The sequence below is a fragment of the Colletes gigas genome, unplaced genomic scaffold (assembly GCF_013123115.1).
Source record: "Colletes gigas isolate AHSC1104 unplaced genomic scaffold, ASM1312311v1 Colletes_gigas_Sc00033, whole genome shotgun sequence".
Lineage (NCBI taxonomy): Eukaryota > Metazoa > Arthropoda > Insecta > Hymenoptera > Colletidae > Colletes > Colletes gigas.
In genome coordinates this window covers 1,712,964-1,730,488 of record NW_025106662.1, presented here as the reverse complement: position 1 = coordinate 1,730,488, position 17,525 = coordinate 1,712,964, and the positions used below count along the sequence as shown (strand labels likewise).

The following is a 17,525-nucleotide window of genomic DNA, read 5'->3' as shown; positions in this document are numbered from 1 at the left end:
AAAAATTCACAGAAGGAGCTAAAGGCGCTACCTTTCTCAGCGTTTAGAAAGTGTTTTGAAGACTGGGAGAAGTGTTGATGTATGTGCATTGCTTCTGATGGGGCCTACTTTGAAGACGACAAAATAAATTTGGATGATTAAGTAAGCAATTTGTATTTTATTTACAAATTCCTGGTACTTATTTTACATAATGTATTTTGCAATGAAATTTCAGAATTAGCCCACAGCGCACGCTTAACGTTGCACAACTCAGCGCTCGAAGGCTTAATAAATAATATGTACATATATTGATTCTATTCTTACTTTTTGATAACAAACAGAAGAACCAGAAACACGCTGACCATCGACGCCGCTATTATTGGACCCACCACCCACACCATGCCCGGTTCTTGCCCGTTAGTTTTTGCAATGATCTCTGGATTTCCATCTACTGGAGTGTTCGGGTTAGGACGTCGCGGTGGTTCACCGGGTGGTACCTCCCTCATATCGAGCGACAGATACTCGGAGAAGGGCGACGACGTGTACAGATGCTGCAAGGTAAATATTCACCGATTAGACTCGATTCCTATTCGCATTCTTCTACGTCTTACCTTTCTGGGCGTGTCGACGACGGCGCGCACGAAGATTCGGTACCGTTTGTTCTTCTCGAGTTTCCGATTTTCGTAGCCCTCGTATATCTCTCCGCTGCCCAAGTGGAACGTGTACGGAATGTCCCTGTGCGGGAATTTGGCCGCGATGTAGGGGGCGTTCGCTCTTTCCTCTTTGGTGCCCTTGCCCGTGATCATGTCCTCCGTCAGTTCGTCGGGTTGCTTGTCCATCGTCGACTTGTCCTCGGGTACGACGATCAAGTAGTAGTGAGAAATTGGTCCGTATTCCTCGGAGGCCTGAGGCAAGATCACTTGGATCTCCTCGCCGTTCACCACCCCGTAAAAGTCTGGCTTGACCATAGGCTTCGGGGCCGCCATTTGCGTGGTGACCGTAATTTTAGCGGGCGGCCTGTATTGTCCGTCGCGTGGTACCGCGCTTACGTTCACGTTGTACGTGGTGAACGGTTGCAGTTCGTTTATCGTGGTGGTCGTATCGCTGGGATCCAAGAGGATCTGTTTGCGCGCAACATTTTGTGTCTGCGTGATGCCCTGCGAGTCGACGAACTCTTTCACGGCGTCGAATGAAACTTTATAGTTGACTGGGTTCAGTTTTATAGGCGGTGTCCAGGAGAGAGTCATCGAGTGGGTGGAGGAGTCAGGCGCCCTTAGATTCAACGGAACGTCTTCCGGTTTCACTTTCACGGTCACCTTGTCGCTGAGCCTTCCTAGGCTGGGGACTTTGTTGTATCTCGCGGCAACCGTGATCGCGTATTGGGTAAACTTCTCCAAGTTGACGAGATCCACGGATTCCGTGAGACCAACGGTCTTCTGTTTCCATTCGTCCAAGTCCTCCACGGCCGTAGTCGTGTAAAAGATTTGATAACCAGCGATCTTCCCACGATTGGGCACCGACTCCCACCAAACCTCCACGCTGGTCTCCGACGTGGCCACCGCTTTTACGGACATCGGTGCTCGGCCAATGTCTTTGTCCGTTATTATCGTGATCTTCTCCGAGTAAGGGCCACTGCCTTTCGACGTGTGAGCCCTCACGTGAAACACGTACTCCGTGTTTTCTTCCAGGTTCGTGAAAACAGCCCTCGTCTTGGTCGTGTTACGGTCGATGATCGTCGAATGGTCGTTTTTCTTATTGAATTGAATGTCGTAACCGATTATCTGGCCGTTCCTGTACTTTCGGAGGGGCATGTCCCACGTCACGCATACTGTATCAGGCGTTTGAAAGAAGTACGACAAATTTGTCGGCGGCCCGCTGGGTTCTCCTTCGGGGCTGGACCAATATTGTACCGTCTCTTGCCCGAATCCGATCTCGTTTTGTCCAGCGACCCTAAATTCGTATTCTACACCCCGTTCTTCTGCGAATAAAACACGTAAGTCAACGGTTCGCATAATCGAGTGCTATCATACCGGAAAACAAACGAGAATCGTTTGGGGGAAAAGTAAAGTTTCAACTAGCTTACCAAGACCCTTGATTTTGTAGGTGTGTTGATCCGTTCCTTGGATAAATTCTTCTTTGAGCGTCTGATTTTTAATTCCGTATCTTATCCTGTAGCCCGAAAGAACGCCAAAAGTTTGCGTGGGTTGTGCCCAATCTAGCTCGAGCTCGTCGCCATCTTTGAGCGGAACTCTGAAAACGTCGGTCGTGTTGTTAACGCGATTTTAACTAGCTTCCGATGTACATAGGAAATATATATATAGCTAAGATGAAAGGAGAAAATCTTCAGTTTCCACTATTTCACAACGTATTAGTGTTTTCTCTATAATTGAGCCACTGTTAGAGGCGGCAAATCTTCCTTTTTAAAATGGTTTTTGGTTTTTGACGATCGGACTTTCCGTTTTCGAGATATCGCAATTTATGTAAAAGGTCATTTTTTTAATTCGACTATCTCTGTCTTCGTCTGGCGCGTTGCGTTGGGCCTTTCTCTCACGTGTGAGTCGTGACCTAATTACTACGATCACGTGCGGTGAACGACCTTGCCAAGGCCGTAGTGAGAGTTCATTGACCTCGCGACGTAAACAAACGCTTCGAACCCTCATATCTTCGGAATTAGCCACCGCATCGACTTGAAACTAAAATCGTTATATCTCTGGAACTAATAAAGCTAACGGCTTGTTCGAAGGCTCATTTTAAAGGGCATTTTATCCCCTATCCGATGACTATACCAACTACTACAATTTATGCTGTCTTCTATGTTTATTTTTAAATTTACTTTGACTCTATGCACTCAAAAAAGTTTTAACAAACGACTAGTGTACAATAAAACTGGATTATAAATTGTGTATTTAATTGAAAATGAATTGAAGTTTGTACACAGGATGTAATTACTATGTCACCATTTTATTTACTTGCGTGTAAAATGTAAATGTCTTACTATGCGTGTTTGCTGTTCAATCTTGAACAGCTAGGTTTAGTTGTAACGTAAGAGCACGTTTTGATATATTTAATTAATTTAGTGTTAATATAATAACTTCGTGCGAACGAATTTGTGAGGGAAACCGGGATTCAACGTACTTGACGGTAACATGAGGTCTGTTTGGTACACCTCCAGGTGTTCTGACGTGAACCGGTGTCGAACGTTTGCCGTCTCCTTTTCTCGTCAAGGCGGTTACTTGAACCGAGTATTTTGTGTCTGGTTGCAAACCGGCAATGGTCACTTCCAGCACATCGTCTTCTTGCACGTCGCGTCGTATCGGTTCGTTTAGGAGATCCTTTCCCTGAAACAAACACGACAATTAAAACGTAATAATTTTGTTTACGTCCACTTTTGTCGCTCGTTTCGCTCACCTCTTCCCTCACTTCCTGCACGTGTATTTGGTAACCCCTTATCACGCCGTTCTGTTCTTTCGGTTTCGGTGGTTTCCATTCGACGTGTATCGCGGTCGAGTTGATGGGCGTAGCTTTGACATCCTGGGGATCTCCCGGTACTGGAACGCAACGCAAAGTTAGCGCGCGCACTTTAAGCCTCGACGCGTCTCACACTCACAGTCGCACGCTCATGTACACAAAGTCGCAATCGCACGTGAAGGGTTATAAAATGAATATATCGTAATAAGAAACCTGTAAAACGTAAAAATAAGGTGAAACGTAGTTAATTTAACGAAATTTAACGCGATCTGTCCTACGAGAAGAAGCGATGAAAACGCAAGTACATACACGGTGTACAAAGTGTGACGCGAAAGAATGATTCCGTCGATGTTTTTAGCCTGTATTTTAAATGATAATTCGGTCAGTCGTTCGTCATTGGTAATCGATTGTAATTCGTTGATGGCGAAAGAGTACGGGCAAACGAAAGCGTCATCGTACAGCGATTGATAAAAGATCGAGCAGAAAGAAAGTAATGCGTCGCGGTGTAACAAACGGAAGAGAAAACCATAAACGTACGCAAAATGTCGAACAGTAACAAGTAATGATAAAGTAATGGTGAAACGTATGTACATGCTACCAATCACACACGGACAAAACGACGTACAAACAATATTACGAGGTACGCAGAGTACCTCATGCTCTACGTCCCTACGGCACGATATAATCCTCCATTTGAATACCAATAATGTATGTTTTTATTTCTGCATTCGGTTTGAGAACGCGAATGTATGAACGCCCGTATAAATACGTCATCGGGATGCAAGCGCGCGGTTACGTTGGACGATAATGCTACGGCAATATTGGAGAGTCCATGACGAGAAACGAAGCAGTTTTATACATATGTATTATATAATATGTGCGATCTACGATCATTGGTGCTGGGCGTGGATGAAAATTGTGCCAACAGAATCTCGTGCATTCGTGTTTTTCGATAGACGTGCAAGGGTAACAAAATCGTATCCTCGTGTATTTACAGTTACCCCACATCGACAAGCCGCTTCGATAATTTGTCGCGAGAACGTTGCCGCATCGTCTCTCTTTTCTATAATTTTTTGTCGCTTCAACGAGTTTTCAAAGCCGGTTCGACCGTTATTCTTTTTTCGGTTTGTTTTTTTTTTTTTTTTTGCAAGCTTCGCATTCCCCTCTATTTGCTCTATTCCCCATATTTTCTTTTCTTTTTACTCAATTTTTTTTTGTTATTTTTATTTTTTTTTCATTTTTGTTTTTCGTTCCCGAAACGATGTTTTCCCTCGCGCGGATTCTGATTGGCGACAGACGATGCATCTCATGGACAATCCAGTATCCGAGGCCGGAAATGTTTATCGACATTACACACAGAAAACGCAATAATGACAAAAACCAGTTCGTTAGGAGAAAAGAAACGAAATGAAACGAAAACTTCTCAGCATTGTCTATGGTATTACCTAGTTTCGTACGTGAACAATAACTGCAACTTTATCTACGTAGTCTCGCAAAAGGAAAACGAAATGAACGGAAAGAGACTAAAAAACGAAAAAAAAAAAAACAAATGCGTTGCAAGGTTAGATACGATATAAAGAAAAGCCCAAACGATTGCTGTTCACGGTGAAGTATCGGATCAGCGTTGATCGCCCCGGCTCTATCGTCGCGATTTACGCGATCGTTAACATGTATGAATTACACCCACGATGTGCAGTACGCGGTATGCGGCTCAAAAAACAAACTTTGGGCGAGCGCGCAGTCGCAGCGTTTTGTTGCACGCGAATAGTTCTCGTTTGAATCGTATTATTTGCTTGCCGGCCGCAGCAACAAAAAGATGGGGTGGAAAAAAATGACATCTCCAAAATGGTCTCTCTCACAGACGTAAAAAAACAAACGGAAAAAACAGACGATATGCGAACGAGACGGAAAAAACGTAAACTATAGAGAAAACGATTAAATAGGTAGAAAATTCATGGCACAACTCGAGACGAGCTAAGAGATACTCACTGTTTTCATCTGCGCCCCAAAAGTCGCCAAAAAAGTGGGAAAAAAAACTCGTAAAAATTCGTGTCAACTTCGCACGTATATTGAGTAGAATTATAAAATATTTAGTATGTTTATGCATATCAGTGGGTAGCATACTACTGATTATTAATCAACGTCAACATTGGCCTCTTTTACGGCATATTCGTTTTGTTTCGATTTAGGATTTAAAAAAAAAAAAATATCTATACGAATCTCTGTCTGTTTCTCTTGTTAAATCACGCACACGCGCACTCGCTCGTTCGTTCGTTCCCTCCCTCCCACGCGCTCGATTCCAATCGTATCCATCCCCTGCACTGTTCGTAATATTTTTTATATTGGCTCTGCCGAGGAATGTCGGTGGACAAAATTCTCTTTCGAATCGATCGTTAAATTGAAAAATATCGCTTGGTCCTCGGTTGCAGTTGGTCGCAGAGAGGCGGGAGATGTGAGAATATACCTTTTTTTTTTTCTTTTCGCATGCGCAATCACTACTCCAAATATGAAATAACTAAAGGCTCATGTCCACCTGCCCCCTGCCGTCGAGAGAAAGACTTTTCGTTTCTTTTTTTCTTTTATTTTTTTCGCGCGTTCGTAAACACGCACCTCTCGGGCGAAATGGATCCTAATAATGATTATGGAAAGGATTCGAGAAACGAAACGAAAAAAATGATAGAACACGCGGAGAACGGGCGTTCCCGTGGTGAGTTCTTTCCCTCGCGGCACGAGGCGTCGAGAGGGAAGACCTATGATAAAATGTCTACTGAAAAGAAAGCTAGGAAGGATAAAAAACAATAATATGTAAGAAGAAGGGATTACTGCTGGGACTCGTTGTGATTTGGGACGCATGAACCGTTTAAGGATCTCCGTGTGTTTTGCTATCGTCATCGTATCGAAGCGATCGAGAAGTAGTCGTTGGATGAAAAAAAGATTCGCGGTTGCGCCTCTTCGTACGTAAAAACTCACGGACAAAAGACGAGGATACGAGTCGGCAAGGCGGAAGAATATGTCTTCTGGGGGGTGGGAAAAATTGTTCGTTAGTTTTTTTTTCTCGTCTTTTTCTGTTTCGCCGCGCCAAAAAGTCACCCGCAAAAAACGTCGGCTGGGAAGAGATTTATCGTCAGAAAGGCAAAGGGCCGGGCAATATCCGGGAATACGGTAAAAAATATTTCCGTTTCCCTTTCGATACCTTTCTGTTTCACTAGCAGCATCCATCCGCGCATTCACCCAGGCAAAAATCACAAAATTCTTCGCAAAATAACACACGTAGATGTGGCTGCGAAACGGAACGCGTGTCGTTTAGATCGGGTCGGATCGAGCGTGCACGATACGCGATACGTACTCGGATTTCGGATTGGTTTTTTCGGTTGTCGGTTTTATCGATGCAGCTGAGCGGATTCGAAAAGGAATCTAGATGGGGAGAAAGAAAGCATGCGTTTCGTTCGGAAGCTGGGAGCTTTTCAATTGGATCTTTGAAAACAGAAATGGAGAAGAGGCTTCCGTAATGATCGAACTTCTCGATATTCGGACGTAAAGTTATTCCCACTTGTATTCGTACGCTACGATGGTGATTCGTTATAAATGGGGTGAAAAACTTGTTTCTTATTAATTGTTTTCGAAACGGGTGTAAGTTCATGTTTTTCATACATTGAGATATTTAAACGGAAAACTTGTCAACAGGTTGAAAACATTCTTGTTTGATAACCGAAGTTAAAACATCAAATACGGTACTTTGGGATGGGTGGTATTTGTAGATTGTTTGTAGTATTTATACTTCTCTATCGGGGTTGTAATTGAATACTTCTTGCCCGTTATTATTAAAAATACTACTTCGTAAATAGAGAAGTAACACACAGTGTAACGAACAGCATATAAAAAAGAATTCTTGACAGAGTTTCTTTCCATTTATAGCGAATCACCATTATAAGGGAGTAACTGCACGTAGAAAGAGATACGACTTTAACTGCAAGTCGTGTTGGAATATTTAAATACAAACGTAAAAAAAAACATACATATACAAGGTGTACTCTTTCTAGATACCTAAAAGAATATGTAACAAGTATCAATACACGATATAAAAATGTAATACGTATAAATGTAAAATAGTATATATAATACGCAGTATACGTTAGATACAAAGAACGTATTATACATATCGATTAAAAATAGTAATTCAATATCAAAGATTACGATGGTTAACTTACAGAGGCAGAAGACGGAGAAACAGGTCGGTGTTTCGCATGCAGAGAACGAAGGTGCACGTATAGACAATATATATAGAAAGGGCTGGTGTGAGTGATATCATTCCAACGAGCTTTGGTGAGTGTAAAAAATTAATGAAATACCGCGTTAATGATCCATCGGGGTGTTCGGTATCGACCGGAGAGAACGTATCCGGCGGCAACCTATTAATCGGCCCCAATTCGTCGACGGGAGTTTCATTTACACCGGATCGTTTACATATGCAAAAACTTTGCGGTCTCGCGACACAGGAATATGTGTCAGACGTACAAAAAACCATAGTAATTAATCTTTACCCGGTGGAAACGATCACCGTTGACGAGCACGGCTCAAGCTCTCCGGATCGAGACCGAAATACCTTTCTTCCGCCACTGGACTCGTGGCTGTCGACTAAAACGGATGAAGATAATGAAGAAGATCGTATGGATATTGGTATTCAAATGTTTCAAAGTAAACGTTCTTCCAACGCGGTGCTTCCCCATCCCACGCGACACGATTGTGCTGCTCGTCGCCCGATTACGATCGCGCTCTTCGAGATGTAAACGCATTCGTCGATCGAAGTACGCGATTGGTCGCCGCCCCGATTCCTCGAATCTTTTTCACCCTAGTTCTTGTTACCCCACGTATTTTCCCCACGCGTTTCTTTTTCTAACGCGTCGTTTACTCTTGCATCCCGTTCTTCTCTTTTACGCAATCTCTCATACATTCACGCACGCGCGCCTCGCCCGTCGTGATCTCGACGCGACGCGATCGATCCCCGGCCGGTCCTGGACCAAAATCGATAACGGTACGAGCAATCGCGAGTCGACGGTCGAAAAGACTCGCGGTCGTTTCGAGATCACCTCGAGAGGGCGCGAATCATGTTGCACGGCAATCGACAGTGGGGGAGGGGTGCTTTTCGTGGGTGCTTTCGGTGCTGGTGCTCGGGCACGATATATCGCATCGACTATCGCGACGACAATTGATATTTAGACACGCGTCTGTATACACACATATATATGTACATGTATGCATGTAACGCGCCGTACACGGTGCTAGCTGATACGTGGACGTCGAGCGAGTAAATATCGGGCGCGCGTGTAGTCGCTCGCGCGCGTACGCACGAACGAGTCGGCTTCGTAAATACGCGCGCACACACATTCTCAGCCACGCACACGACCTACGTGCATGCGTGCACGCGAGTGCCTTTAGGCTGTTTACTCGAAGCGAAGGGTGCTTTTCAAGTAGTGCGTGGCAGTGGTGGCGATAGATATATGTATATATATATATATTCATTCTACTGGGGGCGTATACGGTGAGATAGGCGTGCGTCTGCGTGTGGCTCTGTGCGTAGGTGCGTAAATACTCGGTCTCATCCTCCCTCCAGCTATCCGCTCTACGCCCTTTCATCGTGCGCGACACGCGTGTGCGACTTTACATGCGTGCGTAATGGGTGCGAGATCGAAAACGGTGCCCGTATTAAAAAAGATAAAAAAAAGACTAAAATAATAAATTTACCGGTGCCCCGTGCACACACTCATAGTGATGCTGATACAAAATATATATATGTATATATACGGTTACTCCCCGCTCCCGTTCGTACGCTGTAATGTCGATTTCGCTAAACGAATAAAAACTTGCGACGGTATGAATAAATTACAAAATAAAACTTGTCGACGATCGTGCATCGTTGGGAAACGAAGCTCAGGTATACCGGCGTTATCGTTGACCATTAGTATACTGTGTTTATATTTTTGCAATCGGCCGTTGCTAGCCCGTTAATATAAAAAAAAAAAGAAACAAACTTCGTAAACAGAGAAGTGGAACGTAATGACCAACGTTCGGGTAAAAATAAGTTTCTTTTCATTTGTAGCGAATCACCCCCATTACAGCATACGAACACGAGCGGGTTGGGGGGTGGGGTGGAGGGAGTAATTGTATATATATATATATATATATATGCAGATCGATAATACGTTTAGAATAATATAATTATAGTATAGTGGTGGTGGTACTAGCGGCGACAATAACAATAACGAACGAGTATACGTATACACGACGGTGAACTTTTGTGCTTGACAATGTGCGAGCTTACACGGCAGGGTGCTTTCAGCAGTGCTTTTTATCGTTCCGCCTCGCTTTGCCGAGTCTGCTCTTAGAGGGTGGACGGTTGGATCGGTCGGTCCGTGAACGGGACAATGCACGAGAGGAACTGGGAAGTTCGGGGGATGGGAGGGGGAGGGGGCGTGGGCGGGGTGGGGGCGACGGTGTGTGGGCGAGTGTGAAACGAAAGAGGATCCCGGGCGTTCCGAGTGCAAAAGGTTCGAGGGAATGTCGTTAGAGACGCGTTCGTACGACTTTTCCCGCGACAATGACGCCTCGACAATGCTCTTCGCAACAAATGATTCCGATTTCGCGTCCAACCAAGGTCTTCGATTATTTTTCAAGACAAAAGAACCGCGCCGCGCGGCTATACACGACCGGCTGTCTTTCCGCGCGATTCTACGCGTTTGTTCTCGCTTTTCGTTTCACCCGGGGAAAACGATCGTTCCTGTTTGTCGTACGACGCCCGAGAGAAAAAGTGTCCCTTCTCACCGATACCATTTAATATTGCCTGTATCGTCGTACGATTTCGCGTCCATGCTTCTTTTTGTTCGTCGAGGAGATTAGTCGAGAGAGTGGCGAGGGTGGTTAGAGTGGCGAAAAAAATCTTTACCATGCAGGGTGTTTTTTTTTTGGTGGGGGGGGGGGGCAGTACCGTCGCGCGGTACCGTCAGAGGAGAAGGTCGGGAAGAAGATGAAACGAAAAGCAAAAAATTCTTCGTGCATCGGCATGCCATTCATTGGATACGAGGATTTAATCGTGATTACGGTGGGGGCGTTTATGGTTTCGCAGACTCGACGTAGCTCGACGGTTTGTTTTCTCAGGTTTGGTGGCGGGGAAATATCGTTGTGGAATGGATTCGTAGTCACGGTGATGTTGGGGGGGTTCGAGACAATGATCTTCGGGGAAAGAGAGAAAGAGAGAGAGAGAGATTGGTGAAATCGGAGGAATTGTTAAACAAACGAAGGCATGCTCTAAACATGTGCAAACAATAGGTAGAACTAAATTTTAACTAAAGACAGAAGAGCCTTATATATCAGAGATATAGAAATATATATACATATATATATATATATATATATATTGTGTATTGTATATATGTATATATGTATATAGTGAAAAAAGTGCGTTATATATATATATTTTTTGTGTGTGATACATACGCTATAGTTTTTTATATATATACGTAAGCGTTTCACTGGCAAGCTGCCGCCCTCGTACACAGTCATTATTTCCAACCGATAAAATTTTTCGAGACCGACCGAACTTGTAATTTCACGCGAAAGCTCGCCGGCAATAACCGTTTCCATACATCTTTTTTTTTCTTTTTTTTTTGTATTTTTCCGCAACGGTGAAAATAATGCTGTAGAGATGTATCGGGACGGTCAGCTTGGTCTCTATCTCCATAACACGTGGCAAGAGTGAGTCAACGAACTAAAGAGAGAAACGAAACATCTTTACTGACGTAACCACGGTAACCACCAGAAAGAACATTGAGCGTGAATGAGTACATATCATTAGACAGTCGATATAATACGTTAGTGCGAATAAATCTTAAAAACTAGCTGTTCAAAACCTGGATCATCCTCCTGCAAATGCTTTAAGGAAAGACAAAAACACTTGAGTGAGTATAATTAAAGTATAACATTAGTTAGCGTGTTAAATTGGGTATCCAAGTTTCAAAAGTGGGGCTCGGGGGGGTTAAAAAAACCAACGGCAACGAACAAAGGGAGAGTTGCGATTAGGCCCTGTAAAAATAGTTAGAAAATACGGTTTTCTTTTTTCTTTTTTTTTTGGTTGCAACTTTATCTTTTTTTTTCTCTGTTTGCAAATGTATAGCTGAGTTCAAAAATCGGTTATCAGCTTCTGAAAAATCCGTGGCTGCGTGCACCTGGAAAAAATGTCTGGGACACACTAATAGAGGGGCCGGGGGGTGTGGGCGGGGATCTCGGGGCGTCTGGGAGCACAGAATAAATCCGTGGAGATTTGTTGTCGCAAAAATCCCAAAAATATAAAATCTCGCCAGCCAAAAAAGTAGGGCCAACATGATTTTCGCGTCTCGCCGCGCGTTGGGTTGCCGCGTCCCGTCCAAAAAAGTGGGAGATCGTGGGTTGTGCCAGAAAAGCGATAGGAGAGCGATGGACCAGTTTTAAAAGGAGAGAATATACGCGACAAAAATTTGTTCGCGCGTTCAAAAGTTGCGTTCGCGCGACAAAAATCAATGGTTGCATTAGTAATCGAAAAAAAGGGCCGCGTTTTGCGTCGTTCGTCGCGCGAGACAAGGGTCTGACGTTCGACATGTTCGTTCCTCGAAAGCGTAAATGAATCACAAAAGGTGGCCTGAGAGGGAAAGCTTTACGTATCTGTACAATATCAATATACAATTCGAATGAAAATTTAAATGGAATGCAACGATAATAATGTAATATATAACGGCAACACAGGAAAACATCTGTCGAAAGAGATATGAAATCATTGTATAGAGAAAAACAGAGTGAAACGTAAAATCGTAAAAGAGGGGATAGAAGTTGTTGTGTAGTCGTATAGGAAGAGACAGGTTTCGAAGAGACGTTAGCGGAATCTGAAATCGAAAATACATTTAATATATGTATGTGTAATTTAACAGCGGACCGAATGTTTATCGCCGTCTCGATAATAACAGGGCGTGTCATCGCAACCCGCACTAGTAATCGCGCGATTTATTCTTCGGACTGATTTTTGGCGGGCTTTTATATTTTTGGCTCTTGCGCGACGAACTCTATGATTCTTGTATCGCGACACGTCGCCTTCGCAAGAGTATCTTTACACGCGAAGCGTGGCGCTTGAAATTCTACGCGTTCGATCGAGTCCGTTTTCGGTCATCGTTACCAAACGATCGTAAAGTAGATTCGGTGAGAGTTCTCTCTGTGCGGGGTGGTTTCATGCGCCACTCTTCGTCAGCCTCGTGAGAACGTAGAAGGGTTGTTAAGTTAACGTTAGTGATACATACCGTCCTCGTGAGTTTTGATCGTGATAGGGTAACTCGGGGGCCCGTCACCTACGCTGGTCCCGGCCAATACCCAAATCCGGTACTCGGTCCACTTTCTCAGTTCGTCCAACTCGAATCGCGTGTCATTCAGTTTGATAATCTTCGCCTCCGAGTCGGAGCGTCCGCTCTCGACGACTTGCAGCTTGTAGTACACGATCATCCCGTTCGATTGATTGGCAAGCGGGGGTTCCCATGTTACCAATATGGAGGTCGGGCTGGTCGCTCGTCCGTTTACATTGCGAGGCGGAGCCCCGGGGACTGTATAACACTCAGTTATAGGGGGGAAAAACAAAACGAAAACGAGGTAGGGAAATCGTCAGCCGTCGGACGATCGCGACGAATTTCGGTTACCGAGCCTCGAATCGAGCATTCGCGAGAATTCGTCGGGGCGTTCGGTTTATCCGGAAATCGTGTGTCGGTAACTTTTCTTTTCGAAATAGGCAAACACTGTGAACGAATCGTCGCGTGCTCGATTCGAGGAGCTCGGCGAGCCTCGAAGCCAGGCCACGTTCGAACCCGACTGACGGCGGGGGGACGAAAATAAAAAACATTACGTGACGATTGGTCAAGGTTCAGAGTGGTGAATCACTCAAGGAAAAACTCATAAGTCGATCCTTGAACAGTCGAAAAAGTACGTGATTAGAGTAAATTTGTTTTTTTCGTTTGCCATGACGATCGTTTAAAACGATCGTCGTGCGTAGAACTTACTTCACAAGGAAACGAGACAATGAAAAACTTAAGAACGGACGTGTAAACCATTCGTTATCGAGAATGAAAAGAGGTGCCCAAAATGCACACATATATCAATGCAGTGCTTAGTGCAATTTATATGTATGATATGTACGTATATATATATAGAGATATATATATAAAGTGGCATCCAAAAACGGCTTTCTTATTTGCAACGCATGCAATCATTCTCACTCTCCCACACTTCACGGTTCAACGATACTCTCTATTCCCGTCTTTCTCTTGTATTTCTTTTTTTTCCCCTTCACCCCCTCCTATTCAATGAAATCGGCGGTGCCGGATGTCTATTTACTCGTGTATCAACTGATTCTTTACAAGGTGGCGCGCAATGTGAATAGCTTACGCTACTTGCGGGAGCGTCTAGCGCTACAGCACCTCCTACCTGCTGTGCCAGGACGATTCGCGATCCCGTCTGACAGCATCCTCGGGGGGACAAGTGAGCATCGTTTGCACCGGCTAGCATCGTCCACGGTGCTATCGACCGATCGCGAATCGACCTATGTACGGCACTCCTCGCTGCGTGAACTCGCCTCTTTCTTTTCGTTCGTTCTGCCGGTCTTTGGTTATCTGCTTACCGTACTGTTTCGTGCGAACCGGATATGGTATCGTCGTTGCTCCCTCCCCCCTCTGACTTCTCGCGGCCAGCCAAACGTAGTACAGCGTGTTCGGATAGAGATTCATCAGCGTGTAGTTTTGGGCGACGGGTATCCTTCGATGATGCTTCTCCTGAAAACAACGAGTGCTCGCGGATCATAAAGTTTCGACGAGTCGTCGATCACCTTTTCGGCTAGCAGACACGAGGGGCGGGTTTGGGGAGGAGTCTGAGGATGGGGCAGAGAAGAGCAACTTCGCTGAATCGCTCCTACCTTTGCGTAAGTATCGTTCCAATATAGCTCATAGCTGAGGATATTTTCCGCGCTAAGAGCTGGCTTACTCCATTGGAGTACTACTTTGGTCTCCCCGATTTCTACCGCCGTCAACATTTCCGGTTGACTCGGTACCCCTTGTTGCGTCTTTACTTGAACGGGCAGGCTCAGAGGACCGGGACCGACGCTCGTCAGCGCTTGCACTCGGATTGTATAGATCATGTACGGCGTTAGATCCGACAGGGTGGTTAGCTGATTGTTGTCCACCATCTGATATTCCCAGGACGCCATTGGTTGATTCCAATCCGTCGTGTAGTATACTTTATATCCCTATGAAAGTATTGAATGTTTTTATTTTGTATTTTATTTCACGGAATTGGCAGGAAAACATAATACAGAAACATTTCTGGTCACAGATTATATTTCCGGTAAGGAATTTTTTCCTAAAAAATGCATAGGAATTCGGGGGTATGTATAATCACCAAAAATGACTGTACTTGACCCCTGCAACTAAAAATAATTTTTCTAGAACAATTTGAAATATTCCATTTTCGCCGAAATTTCAGGGGAGTGAATCAACGTTGGTCAGACATTGTATTTTCGGTAAAGAATTTTTTCCTCGAAAGTGCGTAGGATTTTGAGGGTATGTGTATTCATCAAAAATGATTGTACTGTATCCCCGAAATCAAAAATAATTTTTTTTAAACTATTTGAAATTTTTTAATTATGGCGAAAAAATTTTGCACCTAGTTTAAAACGTTCTAGTTTTAATAATTTCTCATGAAAAATAGTTTGGACCGCAGTAACAAATACAAGTTACATAAATTAAATTGATAACAACCATTCGGAAAGTGGCGTATATTTCAATAAATTTCTGGTATCATTTTTTACAACAAATTTGAAAATTTAGTAAAGACAACGGAAGAAAAAGTTCCTTCGTTACTATTTTGAGGCGTAAAAATTTTGTAATACGTAGGATTCAGTTTTTTGTTTTTGCTCGACAATAGAAAATGTTTAAAAAGAATGATAAACTAACCGTCACTTGACCGTTCGGTGTCTCTGGCTCGTTCCACTGTATGACCACCGTGCTGGAACTCAATGGTCGGGCCTGAACCTTGCGCGGCGCAGTACCAGGTTCTAGAACGAAGAAACGATTTTTGATACTTCTTGGAACGCATTCTCAGAAAGGACAAGCCATTCTAGTTAGTCACGGGACAGGAGGATAGTACAAGTAAACCCCGAGAAAAGAATACCATAATAACCAACAAAAAAAAAAACACTCGTTCCAAGTAGGCAAAAAGAAAAAGGTATACAATGGTTGCCTTTACTACGATGTCCGTGGTATCATGACTACGGTGTAACTTTGCGATGAAAAATACGAAACAGAAAAAACCACATGTACATATATCGCATTGCAGGTGATTAGCTACAAGTACATAATTGTTTGAATAACAGAGGTGTGAACGTGTGCGTGTGTGCGAATGATCGATGAATACGTGTACGTGCTTCCCGAGTAGGTAAAAGTAGTGGAGGATACATGTATAATATATATATGTATATTTATAAAAGAAACGAAAATAAAATAAAAATCAAATTAAAAAAAAACATAAAAAAAAACCACCACGAACAGAAAAGTAAAAAAAAGATGAGCTACAGCACTCTTAGTATATAGTTGAACTTACTGGCACCTCCATTTGTCGATTCCGCTATTGAAAAAAATTATGAACGATTATTTTCAATGATCAACGAATAAATAGCATTATGCGCGGTGAAAATACGAATAGCGGGACTGCGGTCTGCGGCCGGTTCGTATTTTCACGAGGTGTGAAGAGTGCGCTACTATATCCAGGAAAGGTGCAATTTCGCGTGCTGTCTCTCCGCGTATTGGTTTTTCTCTTTTCCGGGAAAAAGAGACGGAGAGACGTCGATGGTACAGAGGGGCAAGGGAGAGACAGAGACGGAAAAATACAGAGCGAAAACGAGACGTCGAAGCCGCGACGCGCCGAATACGATCCGACAAAAACACTAATACATGGTGCAACACAGATAGAGGGGGGTGATTTTTGGTGATAGGTGGAAAAAAACTTTCTTGTCACTTACATGAATCAAATCGTGCGTCCACGGCGGACAGCATGGAAAAAAAGGTATAGTTTCCCTCAAAAAACGTGTCAAAATTTGTTCCTCCTTTGTGGTGCAAAAAATATTATCTACGTGCAAAAATATCGTACGCGTTTGCCGGTATTGATACACCAGTCTATCGTTTTTCGCTTTTCGTTTCGCGAGAAAACCCAACGTGTGCCGCTCGTGCTGTTTTCTTCTTTTCGTCATGCGAGGGCTCGCATGTTTTACGGGACGTACGAATTAAATGCGAAGTTATACGATTCAAAATAACCGTATGGCAAACGACGTTTACCGTTTTGGTCGTGGACAGAGATTCGTTCGAGACGAGTCGAATCGTTTATAGTTATGAATGCACTTTAAACTGTCTCGAAAGAATCCGTCGACTCGAATGATGTGGCAAGGTGTTTGGTGTGGATCCCGACGAAGCACAGTGGGCCAGAAACATTGAGAAAGTGGCTAAAACCGAGATAATACACGATTGTTTTTAATGAATTGTACAAGAATTCTTTTCACATTTATTACTTGATTATTATAGTGATAACTTTCTCTTTAGTACCTTGACTTTGGCTAGTGGAATCGTCGCTTTCGCTCTTTTAATCAACGTATGTTATTTTTATCATTTCAAGTGCTGTCCATTGTTATTATATGTATATACAGTTGCTCTCACTTGTATTCATACACTGTAATGGCGATTCGCTATAAATGGGACAAAGTTAAACAAAACTTATCAATGATGGTGGCATGTTAGAAACACTGATTTTGGTCCGATCACGATATGATTGATTTGTTTACTGTTTTATATTATTCATACCTCCCTATCATATATACTAATACTACAAAATAATAAACAACATTTGGTCAAAATATATGTATACATATATGTACAAAGAGAATTCATAAGAGAGTTGCTTTTCATTTATAGCGTACAATAATGTGCAATCACCATCATAATAGTGTAGGGAATACGAGTGGGAGTAACTGTGTA

General features: G+C 43.5%; 1 protein-coding gene across 13 annotated transcripts in view; it reads right to left on the bottom strand.

Annotated features, from left to right (window-relative positions):
• Window positions 1-17,525, bottom strand: part of LOC122402145 (tyrosine-protein phosphatase Lar) — a 564,511-nt gene that overhangs the window by 7,703 nt on the left and 539,283 nt on the right. For 8 of the 13 annotated variants that reach the window (XM_043404713.1, XM_043404716.1, XM_043404711.1 and 5 more), the window contains 10 exons: window positions 16,102-16,125; window positions 15,456-15,556; window positions 14,420-14,749; window positions 14,129-14,279; window positions 12,765-13,061; window positions 3,388-3,527; window positions 3,115-3,317; window positions 2,063-2,229; window positions 591-1,957; window positions 304-530 (listed from right to left, as the gene is read on the bottom strand). In XM_043404713.1, the coding sequence (XP_043260648.1) occupies window positions 304-530; window positions 591-1,957; window positions 2,063-2,229; window positions 3,115-3,317; window positions 3,388-3,527; window positions 12,765-13,061; window positions 14,129-14,279; window positions 14,420-14,749; window positions 15,456-15,556; window positions 16,102-16,125 (3,007 nt within the window). Of the gene's footprint in view, window positions 1-303; window positions 531-590; window positions 1,958-2,062; window positions 2,230-3,114; window positions 3,318-3,387; window positions 3,528-12,764; window positions 13,062-14,128; window positions 14,280-14,419; window positions 14,750-15,455; window positions 15,557-16,101; window positions 16,126-16,519; window positions 16,557-17,525 lie in introns of those variants that run through there. The other 5 variants (XM_043404724.1, XM_043404720.1, XM_043404721.1 and 2 more) reach the window with 5 other exon arrangements.